The sequence below is a fragment of the Adelges cooleyi genome, unplaced genomic scaffold, assembly GCF_023614345.1.
Source record: "Adelges cooleyi isolate 19-005CV unplaced genomic scaffold, UGA_ACOO_1.1 ACOO_flye_CR_arks_rails_tigmint_CR_PRNA_2, whole genome shotgun sequence".
In the NCBI taxonomy this organism is placed as follows: Eukaryota; Metazoa; Arthropoda; class Insecta; order Hemiptera; family Adelgidae; genus Adelges; species Adelges cooleyi.
Genome location: NW_026095860.1, coordinates 8,044,374 through 8,065,292, shown reverse-complemented (window position 1 = coordinate 8,065,292; position 20,919 = coordinate 8,044,374). Strand labels below are relative to the sequence as shown.

Sequence of the window (20,919 nt, the reverse complement as noted above, 5' to 3'; positions counted from 1 at the left end):
TAACATTACCAGAGAAACAATTTGACACACAAGGACCGAGAACAAGGTAAATCTAGTGACTATTTCACCAAAAACGAATTTATATCGTGCATTCTTTTCCAATGATAACTTTTCCTATTTGTTCTTGGTTTAAAATTGTTATTTAACTTTTTAAGGTGATTTAAAAAAAAACTAATGAACATCCCTTACAAGTACACTTGGAAATACAATTTCGGTATCTTATAGTTAAAATAAATTGTGGTTTGTACCAATTTGTAAGTTTTGATATAAACACCCAATAACTTCGCAGAAAGTTATCGCATCATGTCAATATTTGTATTGACACTTATTTAAAGTGCGCTTATGGTTAAATTATAAGATTTTGTACGTTTATAGATTTCTTAATTTTGTTTTCTTACTTATGCTTCTTTGGCTTAGTAAAATGTAATACTAATATAAAACTCTAAATCAATGACACAAAAAACATAAAATAGTTTGACATCTATTGAAGTCTTAAACAAAAAAAAAAAAATCCAGACGTTTATCTTAGCTTCGATGCGAAGCTGAAAAGTAATTGGTTTTACAACGTGTTTTTTTTTTATCAACTTATATACACAAGATTTTTGAAATTAAAATCCTATTAGACGGTTGGCATTATCGACTTCGCGAGCAGCTTTATGCCACCGTGTGGTGTGAAACAAACTTATGTGATAACTGATAATGTTTAACGGGTCTGAAAAAAATGGAGGCGAAACAGTATTGCATTGACTTGAAGGTATTATTTGATATTTATCCATTTTTTATTACATAATATCATCTTTGTAAAAAGCGGACTAACCAATTATTAATAAAAACGTTTAGAAAATATAATGACAATCGACGATAAAAACTAGACAATTGTTTTATGTGAAACGGTCGGTTTTTAATGAGGGTTTGGAGAAATGTTTAAGATAGCAGCCAAAACGGTCTGCGGTGGTTTATGTCTGTCAGTGAAAACTTTCCTCTTTTTCTCGCTGTATTTATTTTTAAGTGGCTTCTAATGGATTTCTCTTGCTTTTCCGGAACAACCGTTTCATCAACAAAACATTAGGTCTTGAATGTTTTTCTCCGGCACAACGTACATTTCGCGGGCCGAATACGATATCGACCTCGAGGTTTTTATCCGTTTCCGGTGAACTATGGCAGTGACAGGAAGATGAGATGTAGCTGGAAGGTTTTAAAAAGCATCACGCGGCGACCCGAGTTATTTGGTACGATTTTCTTTGTTTCGTTTGTCTTAAACGTGCAGCTATGGCCGTCGTAATACGTGTACATGTACATATATTCCTAGACCCGGGTAGTAGTATCATTTACATATTCGTATTTACATTTATGACACGGGTGCCAGGTGTACGGCAGAACATCGTTACGGGTTTGTTATGCAGCATGCCCGCCTCGCAGTCGTGGCACGGCCCAGTCGAACAGTGTATAAAATATTACCCGGATTAGAATTTCAAACGGAATGGCTTTAACCTCGCTCCGGTTAACCTTAACCTAACCACGTCGACCGTTCGCCGAAAAGTATGCACACAAATGAAGGGTCCGATGTAAGAACTGGCTTATCTTCATATTTTGAAGTTGTTCAGGACGGCCAAAAGAAAATCCATTTACCCCTATTGGCGGGAGGAAATGCGTTTTTTAATATCTTTGCAGGTTTTGATAAAAAGTGGAGATGCCGTCTCTTGCACCGGACACTTCAAGTTGTCGGCGTTATTTATTAAAATATTTCAACGTTTTGGCTTCGATGAGGTTTTTGTATGAAATTATATACAAAAACGTGGGACTACATTAACCAGCTGGACGTTTGATACAACGGAATTGAAACCGAAATATTGTACAACCGCCTAAATGTATGTAAATTTTTCGATCTGCAAACTAACGCAAAAAAATATTAACAAAATAAAAGCTTTGCTTGAGTTGTGTGACGAACAGTTAACCAACATATGCTAACCTTTATATCGAGCCGTCTAGTTTTAAAACTAGCTAAAAACAATTTTTGAAAATTTTTACAAACAACAAATAATTTCTTCGGGCGGGTGACTTTAAAACCAATCAAGATTTCCCAACACAGTTTGAGTTAGTTACAATCTTTATTTGATATTCATTAATAATAATTTTACAAAACATGTAATATAGTGTAACCACTTAAAAAAACACGTTTTCAAAATGTCTTTTAGCTGGTTTTAAAACTACCAAAAATTCAATACCCGATCAACATACATAACAAAACTCAATACCGCTTGTCAGTTGTCAAAATAACTAGACAAATTGACTGTTAATTGTATAGTACATATTGGAAGTTTTTTTTAGCCAATATTATTTTTGTCTCCTCTTTCTTTTATAGTAGCGTAAGAGCATTTAACCTTCAAAAACAACGGTATACTATAAACGATAGTTATACCATCTCGCTATCGGTGTCGTACGGTGCTTAATTGTACAAAAAAAACCAACCCGACGAACGACGATGGCCGGAAGTTTTAAAAACCGTTTTGTAAATATTTAAAACTTTATATATAAAAAAAAACATATTAGAAAAGTTTCGGTATTGCAAACCGAAGCGTTTAATAATCAAGCGGAATCCGTCTCTATTGTTCGGACGTTTTTATGGTCAGTTAACTCGGAGGACGAGAAGGAGAAACTTTTATATTGAAAAATCGGATGGCGGTCTTTGATTGTGATTAAGAGCTGTTTTTTTGCCCTCTTTTCGCTAACGTTTATATTAAATAAATCCAAACAGCCCCGGGGATGAAGGGAGGAACTCAGACGTCCGTGACTTGGGCGAGGTAAATGTAAAAAGGAACTCTTCATCAAAAATAAACGAACCGTTTCGGGTTATGGCCCGTAGTGATCGTTTAAATTCTCGACGAGACGACAAAACCGACTTGGGGGTAAAGACGGCGGCATAAAGTAAATGAAAGTTTGAATAACTGACGGCAAAGTAACGAAGGTCGTGTCGTCGACCTGAACATTTAAAATTACAGCCGATAGCCCTGTTACACAGCTACCGCACGTGACGAGCAACGTCCATAGCGATTGTTTGGCCAACCGACTTAAAGTATACACAAAAATCGTGTAACTTTTTCACAGCTTCATAACATTTTAGGGACAAACGTGGCACGTTAAACAACCAACCGACGTTAGACGGCGTTCGTTAAAATGTTTGGGAATATTTTATAAGCAGTCATCAGGATTTTGACAGGATCCGGTCTGGTCACGCATAGAGACATGAGCGATAACTAATAAGAACTGTTAAAGATCCGATTAAAAAAAAAAACATAACATTGGCTGCGCTTAAAATTGGAAAAAAAAAATATTTAAGCAGTGGAGCGAAATACAGTAGATAGATATAACAGATTATAGGAAATTGGTTTGGAGAGCAGTTCTCGAGAAAACAGAAACACACTAGAAAAATAAGAAAAAGAATAGGTATTTATGTATATTTTGGTTTGTATGTATGCGAATCAACGTTGTAACAACAAATTAAAAATGGAATCTGCTCTTATGTATTAATAAGTTGAAATACCGAATGCCGCAATTGCGGTGTGAGTGTTGTATAAAGCCTATCTCACAATGATATTATAGATTTCTTAATTTTTTTTCTCTTTTGCCTTTGATCCGTTTTTTTGGAAAAACCGTGGGCGCTTTGTCTGTTAGAAATAATTAGCATGCCGTCTATATTATATATTATTATAATATAGTAGTTAATAGTATACTGTTATTTTTATAGCTAATGGCGACAGCTCGGCGATGGTGTTAATATAATTATTGTCTATATTATACTTAAGTTCTACGCTGCCGCTACATTTTTATGATGGTGCGCATCTAAAAACGCTTTTGTTTTTTGGCTGACCCTAATAATAATATGTTTTACCACCACAAAAAAAAAAAAATAAAGGCTCGTCGAACTTTTATGTATTTTCCGTCAACCCTCTGAAAACAAAGTATACAGGGTGATATTTTTTAAAGTGGTCAAACTCAATATGTGTTTTCATACAATTTGATCTCAATTTTTCACAAACTTTTATAAATTTGACTCCATCCAAAATTAATTATTTGTATATTAGCTTTTGGAACTTGTAGTAGTGTATAGGATTAGTTTTATCTGCTCGCACTAATCAACCACACTTCCCCTTGTCATGACTTTCAAAATAACTATCCAAAACTGGTTGTCGACCATTCAACATTTTCAGTAAATTATTCTTAACTTGAATAGTTTTTAAACTATACACGTTAGGTACCATTCAAGTTTTAAAAGTTGATATAAAAATACAATTAATTTGAAAGGTAGTTAAAAACATAAAAGTTTGTGAAAATTTGAGATAACGTTGTAAAAAATTTCAAATTAAATCTTACAAGATATCGAATGAACCGCTTTAAAAATTCTACCCTGTATACAATCTACATGCTTACAGCTACAATAAAAAAAACAGCACTGCAATGGCGCAATATCCGGCTATATTGCACCTATACATGTATACATAAACGCTAAAATGTTATTGTTATTATTATTCATACGCCCGCGCTATTTATAATGTATGTTTGTATGTGTATTTTTTTTTATGTTCCAATTTTTTTATTGTAGGTATAAGCATACTATTATTGATCAATACCATAATATTAATGGTTAAAAATGTTGCATACCGACCGCCGAGTGTTCGGAAATTCATCATCTCTCGGCCAACTACAATTTGTTTTGTACCTGCCGTGTACTCATAACATACCTACATTGTGGTAACTAGTAAGTATTGAACATATTATAATAATTGTTATTATTATACTTTTTACGTTGGAGCGGCGATTGCGGCGGTTTAGCAGCGACTCCCGCCGGTTTTTGATAGCCCGGGTAATAAAAAATAAAAATAATATTTATAACTTGGATTTGCCTACTTTCGGCTGCCATACTACTTATACACCTTACTAACACTTATACAATATAGTGTGTATACTAAAGTACACAGGACGTAAACGAGAAAATTGCTCGTTCGCGTTATGATCGGAAAAATAAAACCGTTAAGAAAATAACCTATTTCGGATTATGTCGCGTTTGAAATAGGTACCTATTGCATATAAAATGTATATTGTGTATCGACCTCGACTAACGCAAAAACTTTATTATTTTTATTTTTATTAAAATTTATATTGTGTCTGGTAAAAATGATTTTCGGGAATGTATCTCCGAGACTGGTAAAAATGTTTATAAAATACCTACTATATATTATTATGTAGGTACAATATATTTGTTGACATTATAATATGGTATTATTTTATATGCACCGTGGTAGTCGTTATTATATATTTTTCTCAAACTATCTATTCGAAATACGTTTATAACAGTATTATACAATGTTTAAATTTGATTCAGGGACCGTTTACTCGGTCTCTTATACTCCATTTGGCACAATGTAATAATGCGTCGATTCAATTTACGTGAAAATATTTGTAAGTATTAAAGAATTTTAGTTATTTGTATTACACAAAAGCCAGGAAACCAGCAAGAATGTACATTTTTTTATTTTGCGTAGATAAAATAGTTTTAACGGTAACAGTATTATATTATGTCTCGGTGCATTATCTAAATTCCGTCTTAGCCCTGAGACGGGTTTTTTGATGAGAGATACCGTTCAATTTGTCAAACCGTTTAAACGGAGTTGACATATTCATTTCAAAACTTACACACGTGTATAATATTATTACCGTGTAAAATTATTCCCCCTTTTTTTATCATGTACCTGCAAATAGGATTTCTTCTGATTTATTACAGCGGTGACGGCGGCGGCAGGGAAGTTGACAGAGAGAATGAAATAACACTGAAGCACGAGTGTCAAAAAAAAAAGAAAAAGAATATCGGTTGACGTCCGTTGCGCCGGTTGTTCGCATGCAATGTTTTAAAATACAAACTTGCCTGATGTGTATGAATTTCTATTTCATTTGCCCTCTTGAAAACACACACACACATTTATATATTATAGTACTGTACAATTGTATAGTAAACCCGGCGGAAAAGAATAATTGTTTTCGGGACTCTCACTGAATACTGATGTGTAAAAGCGTAGGAACGAAAACGAAAATCATGAGATCCAATATGAGATAATAATATTATTATAGATATAAAATACCGTTAAATCTCTAAAAACAGTTACAGTGTATTTTTAGAAAAATAATTAAAAATAATATACAAATTTGCTAATAACTGTATTATAAAAAAAATAATACAACAATAATGGTTCTGGATCGATTACTTTTTAATAATGTACAATTGCTTCTGTAATGATTTTATTTTCAGGATAAGAGATTATTTTTCAAAAAAAATGTATTGCTATTCGTTACTAAAATAATTAAAACAAAAAAAAGCTCTAAATAAAATCACCAAGTGAAAATGTGTTAATATATTCAGTAGTTGAAGTACATTTTTGCAGTTTTTGCCCATCATTAAATAATTTAATGGTTGACAAAGTTATAATTATCCTTTTTATATTTTGAAAGAAATGCCGTTACTCTTATGGTATATGATACCAAAAAAAAAAAAAATGAAAAAAGTTAAAATAAGAACCACCCTAGTTTATAAATATACCTATGTACCTAACCGGTCATAATCGGACACACGCGTTATTACAAACTCATGATTTCTTTTTTGTTTACTTAAAAAAAAGGTTGTTTATTGTTTTATACAAATATGATAGTATACCGGTGTGATCCGAATAAAAATAATATAAATATATTTAAAGTTTTGTTTAGAAGTTTCCTAACGGTTTAAACTAATGGTTTGGATAAAGTGAACAAATATAAACTTTAGGATTTGCCCGGCGAATATCAGATAGACCATTAGAATATGTCGCTGGATAACAAATGTACACATAAGCCATCACTGAAATATAGTAGAAAGCGTTCTGATAAAGGTACATCATGTAAATTTGAAAGAAGTAAAAATAATAGTAGGTAGACATTTCCATTCCCTAAAAAAAGGATAAAATGACATTCCATACTAATATCGCTCGGATCGTGTGTATTAGAATAAGAATTATAATATAACTCATCAGCTATAGTTTTAAAATAATTGTGTATTGTACACATAATATTATACTATATTATATGCACATTGCACTTATTAATGTTTACAGTGCATTTGTAAAGGAAACATTATACTGCGTTAAGTGCAGTCCGTATTAAATGCATAATATATAAGTTAGTTCAGCCACACAAACCGTAGCTGTGTACATCAGATTTGTGTCTAGGTTATTATTATACGAAGTATACAGCAATAACGTTACGATGCTTAAGTATATATTTTGCACACGTACTATGGCGCAGATAACACACACATTCAGAATGTACGAATAATATTCATGCCAATTATACAGGCTTAACTCGATTTCCTTTTACCGCAGACACGACCCTTATTACAAAAGTGTTTTCAATTAATTATTATAGTATATATAATATAAATTTAGGTAAGTGAGCCGAGTAGGTACGTTTGAAAATCTACTTTCAAAAACATAGTAGATATAATGCGCAATGGGTTAATTGAATTTATTGTAATTTAATTATGTTGCCATAATAGTCGGTAAATAATAATATTATTATTATGATGCGGGAAATTTAATTATAGAATACTAAATTAACGAACACGATTTTATTAATTTGTCCAAGCAAACGGGTCAACCCTCGACACTATAACCGCACCAATAATAAACAACCCTTAATAATATATTAACAATTGATTATCGCAACGCAATTAATCAATTTTTTTTAGTATCTCTAACGTCGCTTTGTCTGTACTGTTACTCAACTCCAATTCAACCAGATTAGTACCCAAACTATTTTGCTTATTCAATTTGTGTAATTCTTTTTAATTAGCTTGTATACTAAACGTTTTTACGATGTCCCTCGTCGAGATAATAATATCACTCGTGAGATAATAAATTTAGGATTTTAATGCCAAAGTTTCCTCGACCCTTTTAGGTACTTCAATGCAATACGTAACATATTATACGTATCGCATGCTGTAATCCATTTGCTAGTTGATAATGGAATACCTATTGTATTGCATCAGACTTTCTATCTCGTAGGTACCTAAAGATTTTCCATAGTCTATCTTACCTCGACTTGATCTCACTCAGATCTTCTATTTGAGGTTTTCTATAATGATCAATGTAAATCCCTTAATACACTTGGCCGCTAATACGTATTGGGAAACGTCTATCAAGTTAAACAATAAATTCCTTCAATACAAATGAATTGGGAATTTCGAAAAAGGCTCATATCGAAAAATAAAAGTTGTTGAGGAAACTCAAAAAACTGATTTTCTTTTTAATTATGTTAAATAGGATGTTTTTTTAATCACAATAGAAAACAGATTTGGGCCTTTTTCGCTCATAAAATATCGATCTATATGTGTAAATGAAGAAAACGCGGAAAAATCAATTTTGATCAAAACTCAAGATGGTCCCTTTTCGAAATGTACAATTCAAATATTTAAAATCAATTATCCGTCCGTGGTAATTGATTTGGAGAGGCTCGAAGTGTGCTAGAGGAATAGTCTACCGACTTTGGAAATTTAGAACTGCGGCTCAAAATTTACATTTGTTGTAAGCTGCTCAAGAATAATCAGGTCGTCAAGTATAACTGCAAAACACGCCGTGTGACAAAAAAATAATAATATTGTTTGTTCACGGTTTACGCACTTCAAAGGTGTAACTATGCATAATTAATCAAAGCAAACAAATAATCCTATTTTCAGCGATGTCGTCAACAAATTGGTCATTAAGCATTAACTTGTCTCGTTCATAATTTCAGTTTATATTTCCCATGTAACTTTTTCCCGTGTACTTTGTAATTTTGTTTCACCGTACTTTTACCACCACTTGCGGGTGTTTCTTGTATTATAAAAAAAAAAAATAAAAAAAATAATTTTTCGTCGCGAGCTTGTTTGTAGCTTCTTTTTTTACAATTTTCTTGTTAAAGAATGCAAAACAAATTTTCTCACATACCACCAAGGAGATCGCTATTGTATGTACATAATAAATATAAATAGAAAAACATGACTAGGCTGACTGTGGTGTCTCGATGCGGAAAACCACTGCACTGCAGGCAGTCAGTGTGCCACGGCGAAGTGTGTTTATGTGTGTATGTGCGTGGTGAAGACGTAGACCGTATCTCGGATGGTCGATAAGGAGATTGTTTGCCAACAGGAAATGAACATTACTTGTGCAGGGAGTGTGTTAAGTTCTCTAGAAGACGGTAGGCGGTAGGCCACCGACGATGAAACTCATATTACATATTATTATTTTTACTCGAATACACTTTTTAGCGGTGGCGCCGAACGCGTGTTTTGCCGTTGTTCCGTTTACGCACAGTTCGTAGGTATTTAAAACAACATCAAGAAGTTATGTAATTTACATACAAATGAAGAACAAACCACTAAAAAACAAACTAACATAATGTCGACACAAGTCAAACATCGCGTGTTCCTCAGTGCTCCTATCCGGTTTTTGACTAATTCTGTAGCAGTGTAGTGTATTCACTGAACAGTGGCGGTTGTGGATAAATAGATTTAAGTACATTCAAGGTGAAGGAGCTGCCAATTTTTAGTGTAATCTTTACCGGGACATAAAAGGATTGTTTTTATGGAAGGTAATGAACTCAAAATATACTACGAGTCACAAAAACGAATAGTCGAGGGAAATACGAGCGAGCATTATTTTTAAAGCATTAACAAGAGAATCCTTTAAGTTTTTTAATTCAATTAGGCTATAAAAACCAAGTACTCTAAATTGAATACGACGCCTTACGAATAGCTGTCAAATTAGGACTAGTTAATACTGATGAAATTATGATTATTGCATGGCCTGTGTCTAAAAAGCAAATCTAAGAAAATTAATTTAATTTAATAACTGCAATATTAATAATTGAATTTGCAATATACACAAGTTCCAAGATAACAGATAAATAAATATATTGTATAAGTATATATTGAGTATACGCGCCATACGGTTTATCGTAGCATTAATACAGCAGTTAGACCCGCCAAATATAAGTTAAAATTTTAATCTTAATTATCCTAAAATATACTCACTACAGAGTACGTTTTGATATAATAAAATTAAATTTTGCCACAAACGCAAAAAAACGTACGTGGTTCTTAATCGGTGACTTTTTTTCTGTCTAAGAAATTCAGTAACCAGAGGATAGAAGAGTAAGAGAGATATATTTCTCCAGGACATAACAAAATTATAATAATATAGTCTAATGACTAGTGCGTTGAGTTCAATGCATTGTTGGCGAATCATTTAAGGTATTTTTAAAGAAAAAAAAAACTGGTATATTTTTTAATTACTTTTCGAGAACAAATAAAACCCAAAGTAAGATGCAAAAACCAAAAACTATTATACTAACTCCTGTGATGAGGAAACCTGAGGTCTAAAAATGTGATTAGCTCCAACCCTTATCGGTCGATCATACTTGTACTTAGTACACAATTTACTAGACACTAGATAGAGGTCTAAATCGTGTTAGGAATTTTATTAAAAATGCAATATTAAGATTAATTTCGTAGTAATGAGTAACGTTGGAATTCGAAACAAATATTTTAAACTTTTCAAAGGGTCGCCGCCCCCCTTCGTCGATTGCACGCGCCGATAAAGCATTCGCAAGGCGGATGTCGGATTGAAAACTATTTACTGACTCTCTTCGGGTAGAAAAGTTACCGAAACTCGATGAACAATCAAGATAACGCGAGACGAATGAGGCCCAATTAAAATATTATCTTTGATATTCATAGTAATTATTATTATACGACGGAGATACGATACGACGACAGGAAACAATTTAACGAATTCCGCAGTCAATAAATCTTGCCGCTCATTTCCGAAGCCATTAGCTGTATTATACTACTTAAACGGCGATCTCGAGAATATAATATAATATAATTATTTTATTTGTGTGCACGCACAATTAGTACAATATTCGCAGCAAAAGTTTAGAAAACGAATATAAATAAAATTCATTTTCTCTAATAAAAAGAAAAACTTTTAAAATCTAGCTTCGTGTCTAGTGTAATTATATGGATTTTGTTCTACTTATTGTTGTCAACCCTACAATTAAACGGAATGTAATATTATGTCGTCAAATTATATAAAATGATTATGATTTCATTTTGTTTTACGAAGACAATAAGGATACTACATTAGAGTTAAATGTATTTTAGATACAAACGTGACATTCTGTGAAATTGTAAATTGTCCTTCAAAAATAACTGTTACGTGTAGTCATATTTTCTAGTCGTTAAATAGAATTTGAAAATATTTCTTCTTTATAAAAAAAAATATATAATATTTGAGTAGTTAATTTAAAAAAAGTAAGTTACCGTTAAGAAAGTTGGAGTTCTGAGTTAGAGTTAAGAAAAAGAAAAATAAGACTTGAAAAAGGGAATAGTTATATTGAAAATATTTTACTTTGATGTTTTTTGAATGTTAAAATAAAAATAAATTGTATTGTATAAAAAAAAAATTCGATTCTTAAACAGTTTATTTTCAAAAATGTGTTTTTTAAAAAACCTACAGATCTGGGAAAAAATGTAGATTATTAAATCGTAATAATCTAGTTACAATTTTTTTAAAAGTAGGATATTATATGACTATACCTAAACCTATTTTTTATCGTAAAATGTTTTAAAGTAAATTTGTTTATCTGTATTTTGATCAGCTCGTAAAGCTATTTAGGATATTGGTATATTTAAGAACGGTGGCCCTCTTTGGCCATAAGCCCATTGTTCTGTAGCAAAATGGCCCAGTCTGACTACTAATCTTAACCTTATCTTATCTTTTATAATATTCATTATCATTATTACTAATATAAATAGTCATTATCCACGGTAGACTAGTAGTAGAACTTTAATTTCTAATACAATCGTTTTCTTTGATCAACTGCTTTGTTGCACGTCTAACAAAAAAATGTAGAATAAGTTCGAACAATACAAACATACTGTCGTGGATTCGAACGAACTACCGTTGTGTCGGTTTTAAATGTTCTAGGTACAATATAATATAGAATATGGTCTTCGCACCGACCGTGTTGTTAATGTACAATACTATAATGCGCGCAGTAATTAATTAGAGACATAACTCTTGAAGTCTGAACTTGTTGCGTTGTTCGGGCCGGGCTCAAGAAAGTTTTATCTCTGTATTCACGCGCCACGGGAAAGCGCAGATCGTTGAATATATAACGGCCATTTGAATAAAAACTATAGTTTGTAAAATAATAATAAAGTTAATAGTGTAAACGATTACACGACACGACGAGGTAGTCGAAGAAAAACGGCGGCTTTTAAAGCAAAACCGCCGAGCTGTGGTGTACTATGTTCTTATTATTATTATAGTGTGTAGGATAAGGGCGAAACAAAAACCGTGTAATTTATACTCGGCGCCGAAGTTTTCGTTAGGTACAATATCATCCCGATGGAGAGCCTATATTTATATTATATTTTAACATGTCACGCATAACAGTGGCAGTTTATCTTGCGCTTTGTGCACGTTTTAACCTTTAACAGAAAAACAAACAATGCTCGGATCCATTGTCATAAATATTGCCTGCCCTCTCGGTGTATCTCGGCAATAAAACTCGCTTTTTTTAATACTCGGCCATCTTTGTGAAAAATAACCAAAGATAAAAACAGAAGGGACGCCGTCGAGATATAACCGCCGTTTACGCTGCGTCTTGCAATAATAATATTAATTGTTTTTTTTTTTCGGAGTCAACAGTTTTTGTAAACGTCACACGTTGTACTTAAAACGGCTTTCGTGGCGGTAACAGGTAGCGGCGCTAAGGCTTTTCGCAAATAAACCCATATTGTACACACGCATATAATAATATTTAACAGCAAAACATGTCACACGGCAAGCAATTATGCAATAGGAAAAATACAGAAACACATTTTGTTGCCCGTCAACGCCCACAGATAGCAGCTTCATGATCCGGTGTTTTCGTCTTTCTTTGCTGTCACGGCAACAAAACTATGTATTCCGGGGTCACTTTGTTAATAACGTTTATTTTAATATTATTATCATTATATTATTACTACCTTTTAACGAGCCCGGTCTCGGTGTGCCTGGCCTGCTTAATTAATACTTTCGGTTAAGGTTTCGGCGTAAACCGCGGTTGGCTCGTGACACGTCTTATCGCTGTCATAAAAAAAACGCGACGACCGAAATACCATTTAATTGGGAAACCGATCTTGTGTAGTAATTAAAATGCAACTCACCTTAGAGCTTCCCTGTAATGGTGTACAGCCGTCTGCGTATCCCCTATATCCCTGCGGTAGTTCGCCCAGTTGTAGTGCATTTTGGCGTTGTGCGGCAACGTTTTCAAACCCGCTCTGAAAAACCACATCGAGCCGATTATACCGCGGACGAAGTCAGATTTTTTAGTTGATAATAACAGTGTTTGCACACTCACTTGATGATCGTCGGCCTTGACAGCCAATCGCTATTTCTCAACACGGTCCTGGCGACGAACGCGGCCAGCGTGAGTCCGACAAGGCATTTGGCCGTCACAAACAGCCAACGGGACGACTTCTTGTTGTTCAACAGTGTTTGAAGACCATAAACACACCATAAGACCAACCCCATGCTGCGAAAAACAATAATATATAAGGCAACGTCAAAACGATTATAATCGATAACGACGAGAGAAAAGTAAAATACTTTGGTGTGCGATACGTGACAGAACGATGACGTTTAGGGTGAAAGTAATATGAATTTTATATATGAAATCGTTGGAGGGCGCAGCAATGATGTATGGACGTCTATGTTAGCGCAATGACTGAGAGCTGTAATTGTTACCTTGGTATGTATAGTATTCTTTCGGCCACTACAAATCCGACAGTGATCAGAAGATTGGAAGCAGGAATATAAGGAACAACGAGAAGAAGTGCGGCCAACACCTGGGCACCGTATTTTTGATTCTGAAAAATATAAAAAGCATACTATTATCATTATGTAATACAAATTGACCATTTACAATTTAATTGGAAAAACACGAACATGTTATATTATAATATAGTTGCTCGTCGTTTTATGTTTACCCGTTCAATAAGTCATGTCAACATGCGAATCAAAAAATGAAAAAAACCTAACAATAGCTTAGAAGGTATTTGTAACTCGAATGGAATGATGAATCAACAAATCTAATATGATACCATGATGATATAAATCCGTAACCGTATTAAAATATAAAATATATAGGTATAATGATGTCGGGTAGTCGGGAGAGCAGAAGGGGACAAAAAATGCAATTTTATGTTCATTGCTGCGTAGTCGATCCGGTGGCTAGATAGTTAGTTTTATTTACTTTTTTTTTTACCAATACTACCTACAGTAATATACTCGTACATCATTTTGTTACCGGCAAACCCGTAAATCTTGTTATTATCCGGATGTGGTATAAAAATAACGTATCGCGCTTGACAAGATAAATAACAAAACATATTTCGCCATTAAAAATTGGTTTGAATCGAATAGTGATATTTATGACGATATTAATTTAATACATTATTATTATTATTATGTGCACTGTATTCAGGAACGGATACGAGATAAATCCGTTAAGCTCGCAACACCACCTTATTCATGTTCGAACCATATTATATATTTCGCTTTATTCGTAAACATTATACTTAATTAAATCCGTAATGTATACAATGATGCCGCGGGTGGCTTCGCCTTATGTGTTATTACATTACATTAACGGTACTAGGTCAAGTTTGTTTACTCTAGTTCGGTATGGCTAAAAAGGTCAGATTCCAATATTACCTACTCAGATACCAGTAAAAATAGTCGAATTTGGTTTTAAAACTAGTGTAATGTATTTAATATTTATGAAAATAATGAAACATAATAAGATATTAACGATTTAGTAAGGACTTACAATTTAATAAAAATTGTACTTCAGTATATCTGCAAACGTTATCGAGCGACCAATCAATGTTTATGAGTTGATGATTACATAAAAATTGTCGGTTAGTAAATTAAAATTGTATAACCGTACTTAATTATATACTATAACATACTACAGTTTAAAACTTTATTTGGCTTATGATCCTAATGCTTTTGGATACTAGCTTAGTCGATTGTCTAAATCAAAATATTAAGAATATAAAGTAGGAAAATAAGGTGTGACAGTGTTCTTAAGGAAGGTCGCTAAATTCTCTGTATCAGTCGCTCTAAGCATGTAACTGTATACAGTCTACAGAATTTAAAAGAAATAACCACTTCATATTTTCTAGCTAGAATCTTAAATGTATTTGTCTAGCATTTGGATAAGTACCAATATTATTTAAAACCGCCAAATCAAAAACAACTTAATATAAATTATGACATAAATGTGCGTGTATACATATATATCCGCGGTTTACAATACGCAATTAAATAATGGTGTATTTTATAAAAAAAAAACCCTGTGTGGCTTTAGAATTAATATTTCATATTCATCGTTTTATACGATACATAATGAAAATATAATTATACACGGTAACAAAAAAAAAAGTGTGGTTTCGATTGGTTAAAAAAAACCGATGGAATAAAAATATTATTATCGAAACGTTCTGCCTCGATGTATGCAATACAATAGGCTTTTTTGTATATTTTTTACCAATTCCATATACAAAAACCGACAATATTATTATAATTTACTGCCTTCGAAAGGTATGTCCCTCGAGTATGGAATTATTATTATTTTATAAAATTATATACCCATATATGTGTAGTAAAATTTTGTACCAAAAACATCACACGACCGCCTTGTGTTCCTAGTAGTAAATATGAGTCATTTGGGAATCGAAACGGGAACGTGGCGATGAAGGCACTCTAATCGAAGAGGGGGGGGGGGTCCAAATGGCATGTGTGTACTGTGAGTGCATGGGTCACCGCCTTTCGCGTTGTCAATAATGAATAAAATACGCGCGTACCACGTACAGTACATATATAATATAAATACATTACTTTTACGCCCACATCACATACATATGGGCTCGATAGCGTGTTGTTCGTTTGTTTAATTACCGCAACTAGGGCCCTGATAATAACATATATACTTAGGAGCTAATACAAACGGTATACAAGGCTATTCGCGGTTCTGTCACTCGCCCAACACGGAATCGAACACGGACCCGTTCGGCTCGATCGTTTATTAAAACATCAGCTAGTACTAACAACATAGTGTACTATGTGACATATGCATTTAGATATTGTACAATATACATGCGAATGTTATGTACGGTCGAGTGGTGACCTATGATGTTTACGCGGGCACTATATCTTTGCCAAAAATGTTTCGGCCAAAATGTTAACGAGCCCCAGTCGACCTTTAGGCTGGCTTATCATCGGCCAAACGGTGTTCAACCTCCAAACCGATTGTGCATAAAATGCCGGTATCCGTGACTTGACCGGCACCGGGAATTTATTATTGGCACCCGGCAGAATCGCCACCGACCAAGGACGGAAGTCATAACTCAAGAGGGTGCAGCACCGTTCCTCCGGCATCTTCGCGGAAATTCCTGTTGGCACTGTTCGTGCGATCACACCCGACATTAATTACGGTCGCATTATCTCAGGCCATCGCTATGATATTAGCGGCTGTAGGACCTAAGTTTGGTTTTTACCCGCCGCCGTAAATCGCATTTTACAGAGGCACACGGACGAGCTTCCTAAAAGTTACCCACTACAGCCTTGGTGCAGATAAGGTGGTGGTATGTATTGTCGGCAATATACGTGAATTCATGGAAGGGTGTTTAATGTCGAGACACCGTGTAATATATTGAAATATACGCACACACACACACACACACACACGATACATACAAACGCACACATACAAATTTTATGTTTTCCGTTACCCGAATATGACCGTTTAGAGACTACATCGAACGTTTATGGATTTTATTTATGACCGTTTACATTTTAATATATTGCTCGGAGTAGGAATATACAATGCGCTATTTTTTTTTATATATCTGTATAATAAATTCATACACACATACATGTATACATATAGAGAGAGAAAGTTTAGACATACACGTTTGTGATCTTAGTGTAACGAGTACTCTTTAACCCTTCGCGATCGAGCCGCGAGCGAAATATAATATAATATTATGTAAGCGTAGTTGATTGAGGGACCTATACACTAGCATTTATAAAGACGCTTTGTTTAGGCATTCTTCAATAAATCTTAACTTAAAAATAAAATTTGACAAATCATATATTAACACAGCAAAGAGCAGGGGCGGTTCTAGGACTCAAATTTCGCATGGGGCAAGAGTATAATTTTGAGTTTGCTGTATTTTCCAATTAAAACTACAATAATAATAAAATAATTAATGTTTATTTAATTAATAATATTAAATTAAATGAGTAATTTTTCATACTGTAATTGAACTAAATAGGTTTGGCTAAATATTGTGTACAATATGTAGGTATAACTTTTTTTATAACTGTAAAATGTTCAAAGGAGAGTGACTTCATACAATAGACTCACTGCGTATACGTCATCGATACGGAAACTCATTGTGATATTATATTTTCCAACTAATAAAAAATGAAAATGACAAAAATAACGAATCGGCGAGCTTGCCGGCGCTTATTGATTTAAATTTTACCTGTATAATGTATTAAACGCAACTATTGTAATGTCCAAATCTCACGCCATAAAATACTTTCAACTAGTCGTTTGTACATAACGTAATTTGTATTGGGCAGCTGGCTATGTTATTTACAAGTTATGTACCTAATAATAGGTAGTACGTATTATAATAAATTGATGCGCTTCGCGATTGTCACGATACCATACACTTGCGTTTCATATTATGTAGTAGTAATATAATTGGTTTTGTTTTATTTTAGTATATACACGGGTTGTTGACGTGTCCGGCAGTAAAAGTCCGGTAAATGGCATAGGTAGATACTTTTAGAAGACAAAAAACGGTCTACTTAGCCGAGTCTATGAATATATGTACTCACGTCCATGTCCATCAGTATCTTGCACGTAACACAAAACAAGAACGCCGCTACAAGACAGGTTCCTAAGTTTCTGACGTCATTCACGGACGTGACCAATGGCAGAGAGTTCATTTGCCAGTCGTGGCTGAGCGCCGACGGACACAACATCAGCCACAAGTTAAACACCGCCACGTAGCTGTAACTCAGGAACCTGAAAAACAGCAAAATTAATAATATTATTAAAAAAATTATTTTTCCGCTACACGGATCAAACTTGATTGATTTTCAAAAATATTCACTCCTTTCCCTCCCTTCCTAACTATATCTGCAATCTCCTAACCACCACTCCATTTATCGCATTTTTTAAATTTATAATGATCCGGTAATAACCTGATAGTCATCTGGTAATAACTACTGGTAGGTATTTATCAAAGCGCATATTTTGAAACAAACGTCAATTTATGAATTTTATAAACTTTTCAAATTAAAATTTATTTTTTAAAAATGTTGACTGGTTAATAACTAAAACACCAAGTTATTAACACAAAAACGTAAAAATTGTAATCTAAAACCGATTATTGACCAGCAAAATATTCTATTAAAAACGTTAAATTAAAAAATTGAATTAACTATTTCTGTTACCATTTCAAGTTCAAAAATCAATATCCTTCTGGAATACCAATAAAAAAAGTTAAACGTTAACTTTAGAAATTGTATAACAACGTAAAATGACATGAGCAAATATGTTTTCAAAATGGAAAATATTTTCCAACAAAATTATTTTGTACAATACTATATTTAGACATATAGTCATTAACAATGGGAATTGTGACTGGACGAATTAGTTTAGTAGTTTAACTTTTATATAATATATTCACAAAACCAGGATCAATCTATATTACGACTTACTAATGAACCGACAAAAAAAGCTAATTTTTGTTTGTGTCGACAGTATAATTTTGCGAGGGAAAATGTCGATACAATCAGAGAAAATGTGAACTCGCAATACTGCCAAAAGGCGTTTAAGCGTTGCGGTAAAAAACGATGTAACGCGGTAAGGTAACGTCTGCACGTTACAACTAGATCCGTAATGCGGTCTAATGGTTAGTGTACTAGGACTTTACTCTTTCGCTCTCTTTATTTTTATTTTCCTACCTCTTCGCCCACTTGACTCACTACACACAATCGTACACACTCCGACGCGCGCATTTACCAATATTCGAGACACGTGCAACAAGATAAGTAATTTCTTACTCTGGTCTGAAGACATTATATAGCGGCGTGTGTAATACATTCGACGAAAATTCAAAGAAAGAGAGAGAAGGTGAGTTGGCAAAAGTCAGCCACCAGACTGCAAAGGAAATTTTTCAGCTTTTAACACGACATAAATTAGGTAGGAAACGTATTTAAAATAAATTGGCTTTTTTTTTTCACTTAAATATTATAGTTTTGTTTGGGATCAACGAAAAGCGAACGCGAGGGCCATGTTTATTTGATCTCAATAGTTTAAGCCATCCCGTCGGCAACTAAAGAAAACGAGCTCGAATCCAATTCCAATTGACCTGTTTCAAAGGCAACGTTTATATTTTAAACATAAGCTGAGCTTTTAAAATAAGTTTACCTTGTGGAGGTACGTCTAAAAAAAAGCACATTTTTTCTTTTATCAGAAAAAGAATACGTTAAGTCTTACTCTTATTGATTCACTTAAAGCTGTCGTTTTAAATATATGTCTACGTTATATCGGTACACTCGTAGCATTAGAAACCAGCGATCTACACTTATCGTCTACGCCAGCAGTCATTTTTCCGATCACTTCCAAGTGACTGCATACAAATTAGTTTACATAAACGTAAAACTGGTATAAATAGTACAGCTTTCTATATTAAAGGGCCTTTATATCTAGGCATTTTTGGCCGAAAACAATTCGTTCTAATTTTAACCGAATTCTGAAACGCGTAATTCGACAACACGTTTTGAAAATACATCAACTTGAATATCATTAAAAAAATCGGTAAAGAACTTTAAAACCCACAATTTTTAAAATCGGAACAGTTATTTAACCAAAAATGTTTTTTTAGAATAGCGCCACGATCGATGACTTGTAAATGTTATGAAGAATTCAAATGTTTTTTTTAAAACTTAAATCGGAGTATTCTTAGGAATTATATTTATTCCTTAATTATATTTAAATAAAGTTTAGAACTTATGATCTTAGTTAAACTAGTTCGCAGTGAATTAAGCTTATTGAAAATGTCAACAGATGTTTTGTCGAAACAAAATTCATTTGAACTGACTCAATTTTTAACGAATTTTTAAGATTGGATCTGATTTAAAAATGTTTAACGTTTTAGTTAGAACTTTTTGACTATTTTACGTTGAATAAATAAAAACCCCACATTAAATTTTTAAAACCCTTATAATTAGTATATGCTATTTTATTTGAGTTTTGAGTTGTAACAATTTCTGTAGTTGAGACTTGAGTAATAGTTTTAATAGTTTGTATTTAATAAATGCATTTTAGAATTTTAAACATGTTTTACTAGCCTTAACTATATTTATTAAAGGGTTAAACAATGTATTTTAATACACTTAATTGCTTAAGTCTCTCTAATTGGGATTTCCCCGAGTGATATTATTTGTACCTTGGGTTTAAATGGTCAATGCGCAGTATACCTACTTTTTAGCCCAACCTCACTAACTTTGGCAATCATTGCCCTTGGCTCGCTCCCAAAATACTAATAGCGTATCCACAAGTCGTTAAGTTGCATTTTTGTCGTTTCGCAAGTAGAGTATTTGGAAAGTTTCGACATAAAATATATAATACCAATTTTCACAATCGGTCCAAACTAGTCGAACCCACAGAAGTCTTGTTGGGTTCGACAAAAAATACTATAAATGTCCTATTGAAATACCATTG

General features: G+C 33.3%; 1 protein-coding gene across 1 annotated transcript in view; it reads right to left on the bottom strand.

Annotated features, from left to right (window-relative positions):
• Window positions 1–20,919, bottom strand: part of LOC126833720 (protein O-mannosyl-transferase TMTC1-like) — an 84,771-nt gene that overhangs the window by 22,599 nt on the left and 41,253 nt on the right. The window contains exons 7-10 of the mRNA XM_050565220.1: window positions 18,024–18,213; window positions 13,854–13,975; window positions 13,468–13,641; window positions 13,274–13,387 (exon numbers count right to left, since the gene is read on the bottom strand). Of these exons, the coding sequence (XP_050421177.1) occupies window positions 13,274–13,387; window positions 13,468–13,641; window positions 13,854–13,975; window positions 18,024–18,213 (600 nt within the window). The remainder of the gene's footprint in view (window positions 1–13,273; window positions 13,388–13,467; window positions 13,642–13,853; window positions 13,976–18,023; window positions 18,214–20,919) is intronic.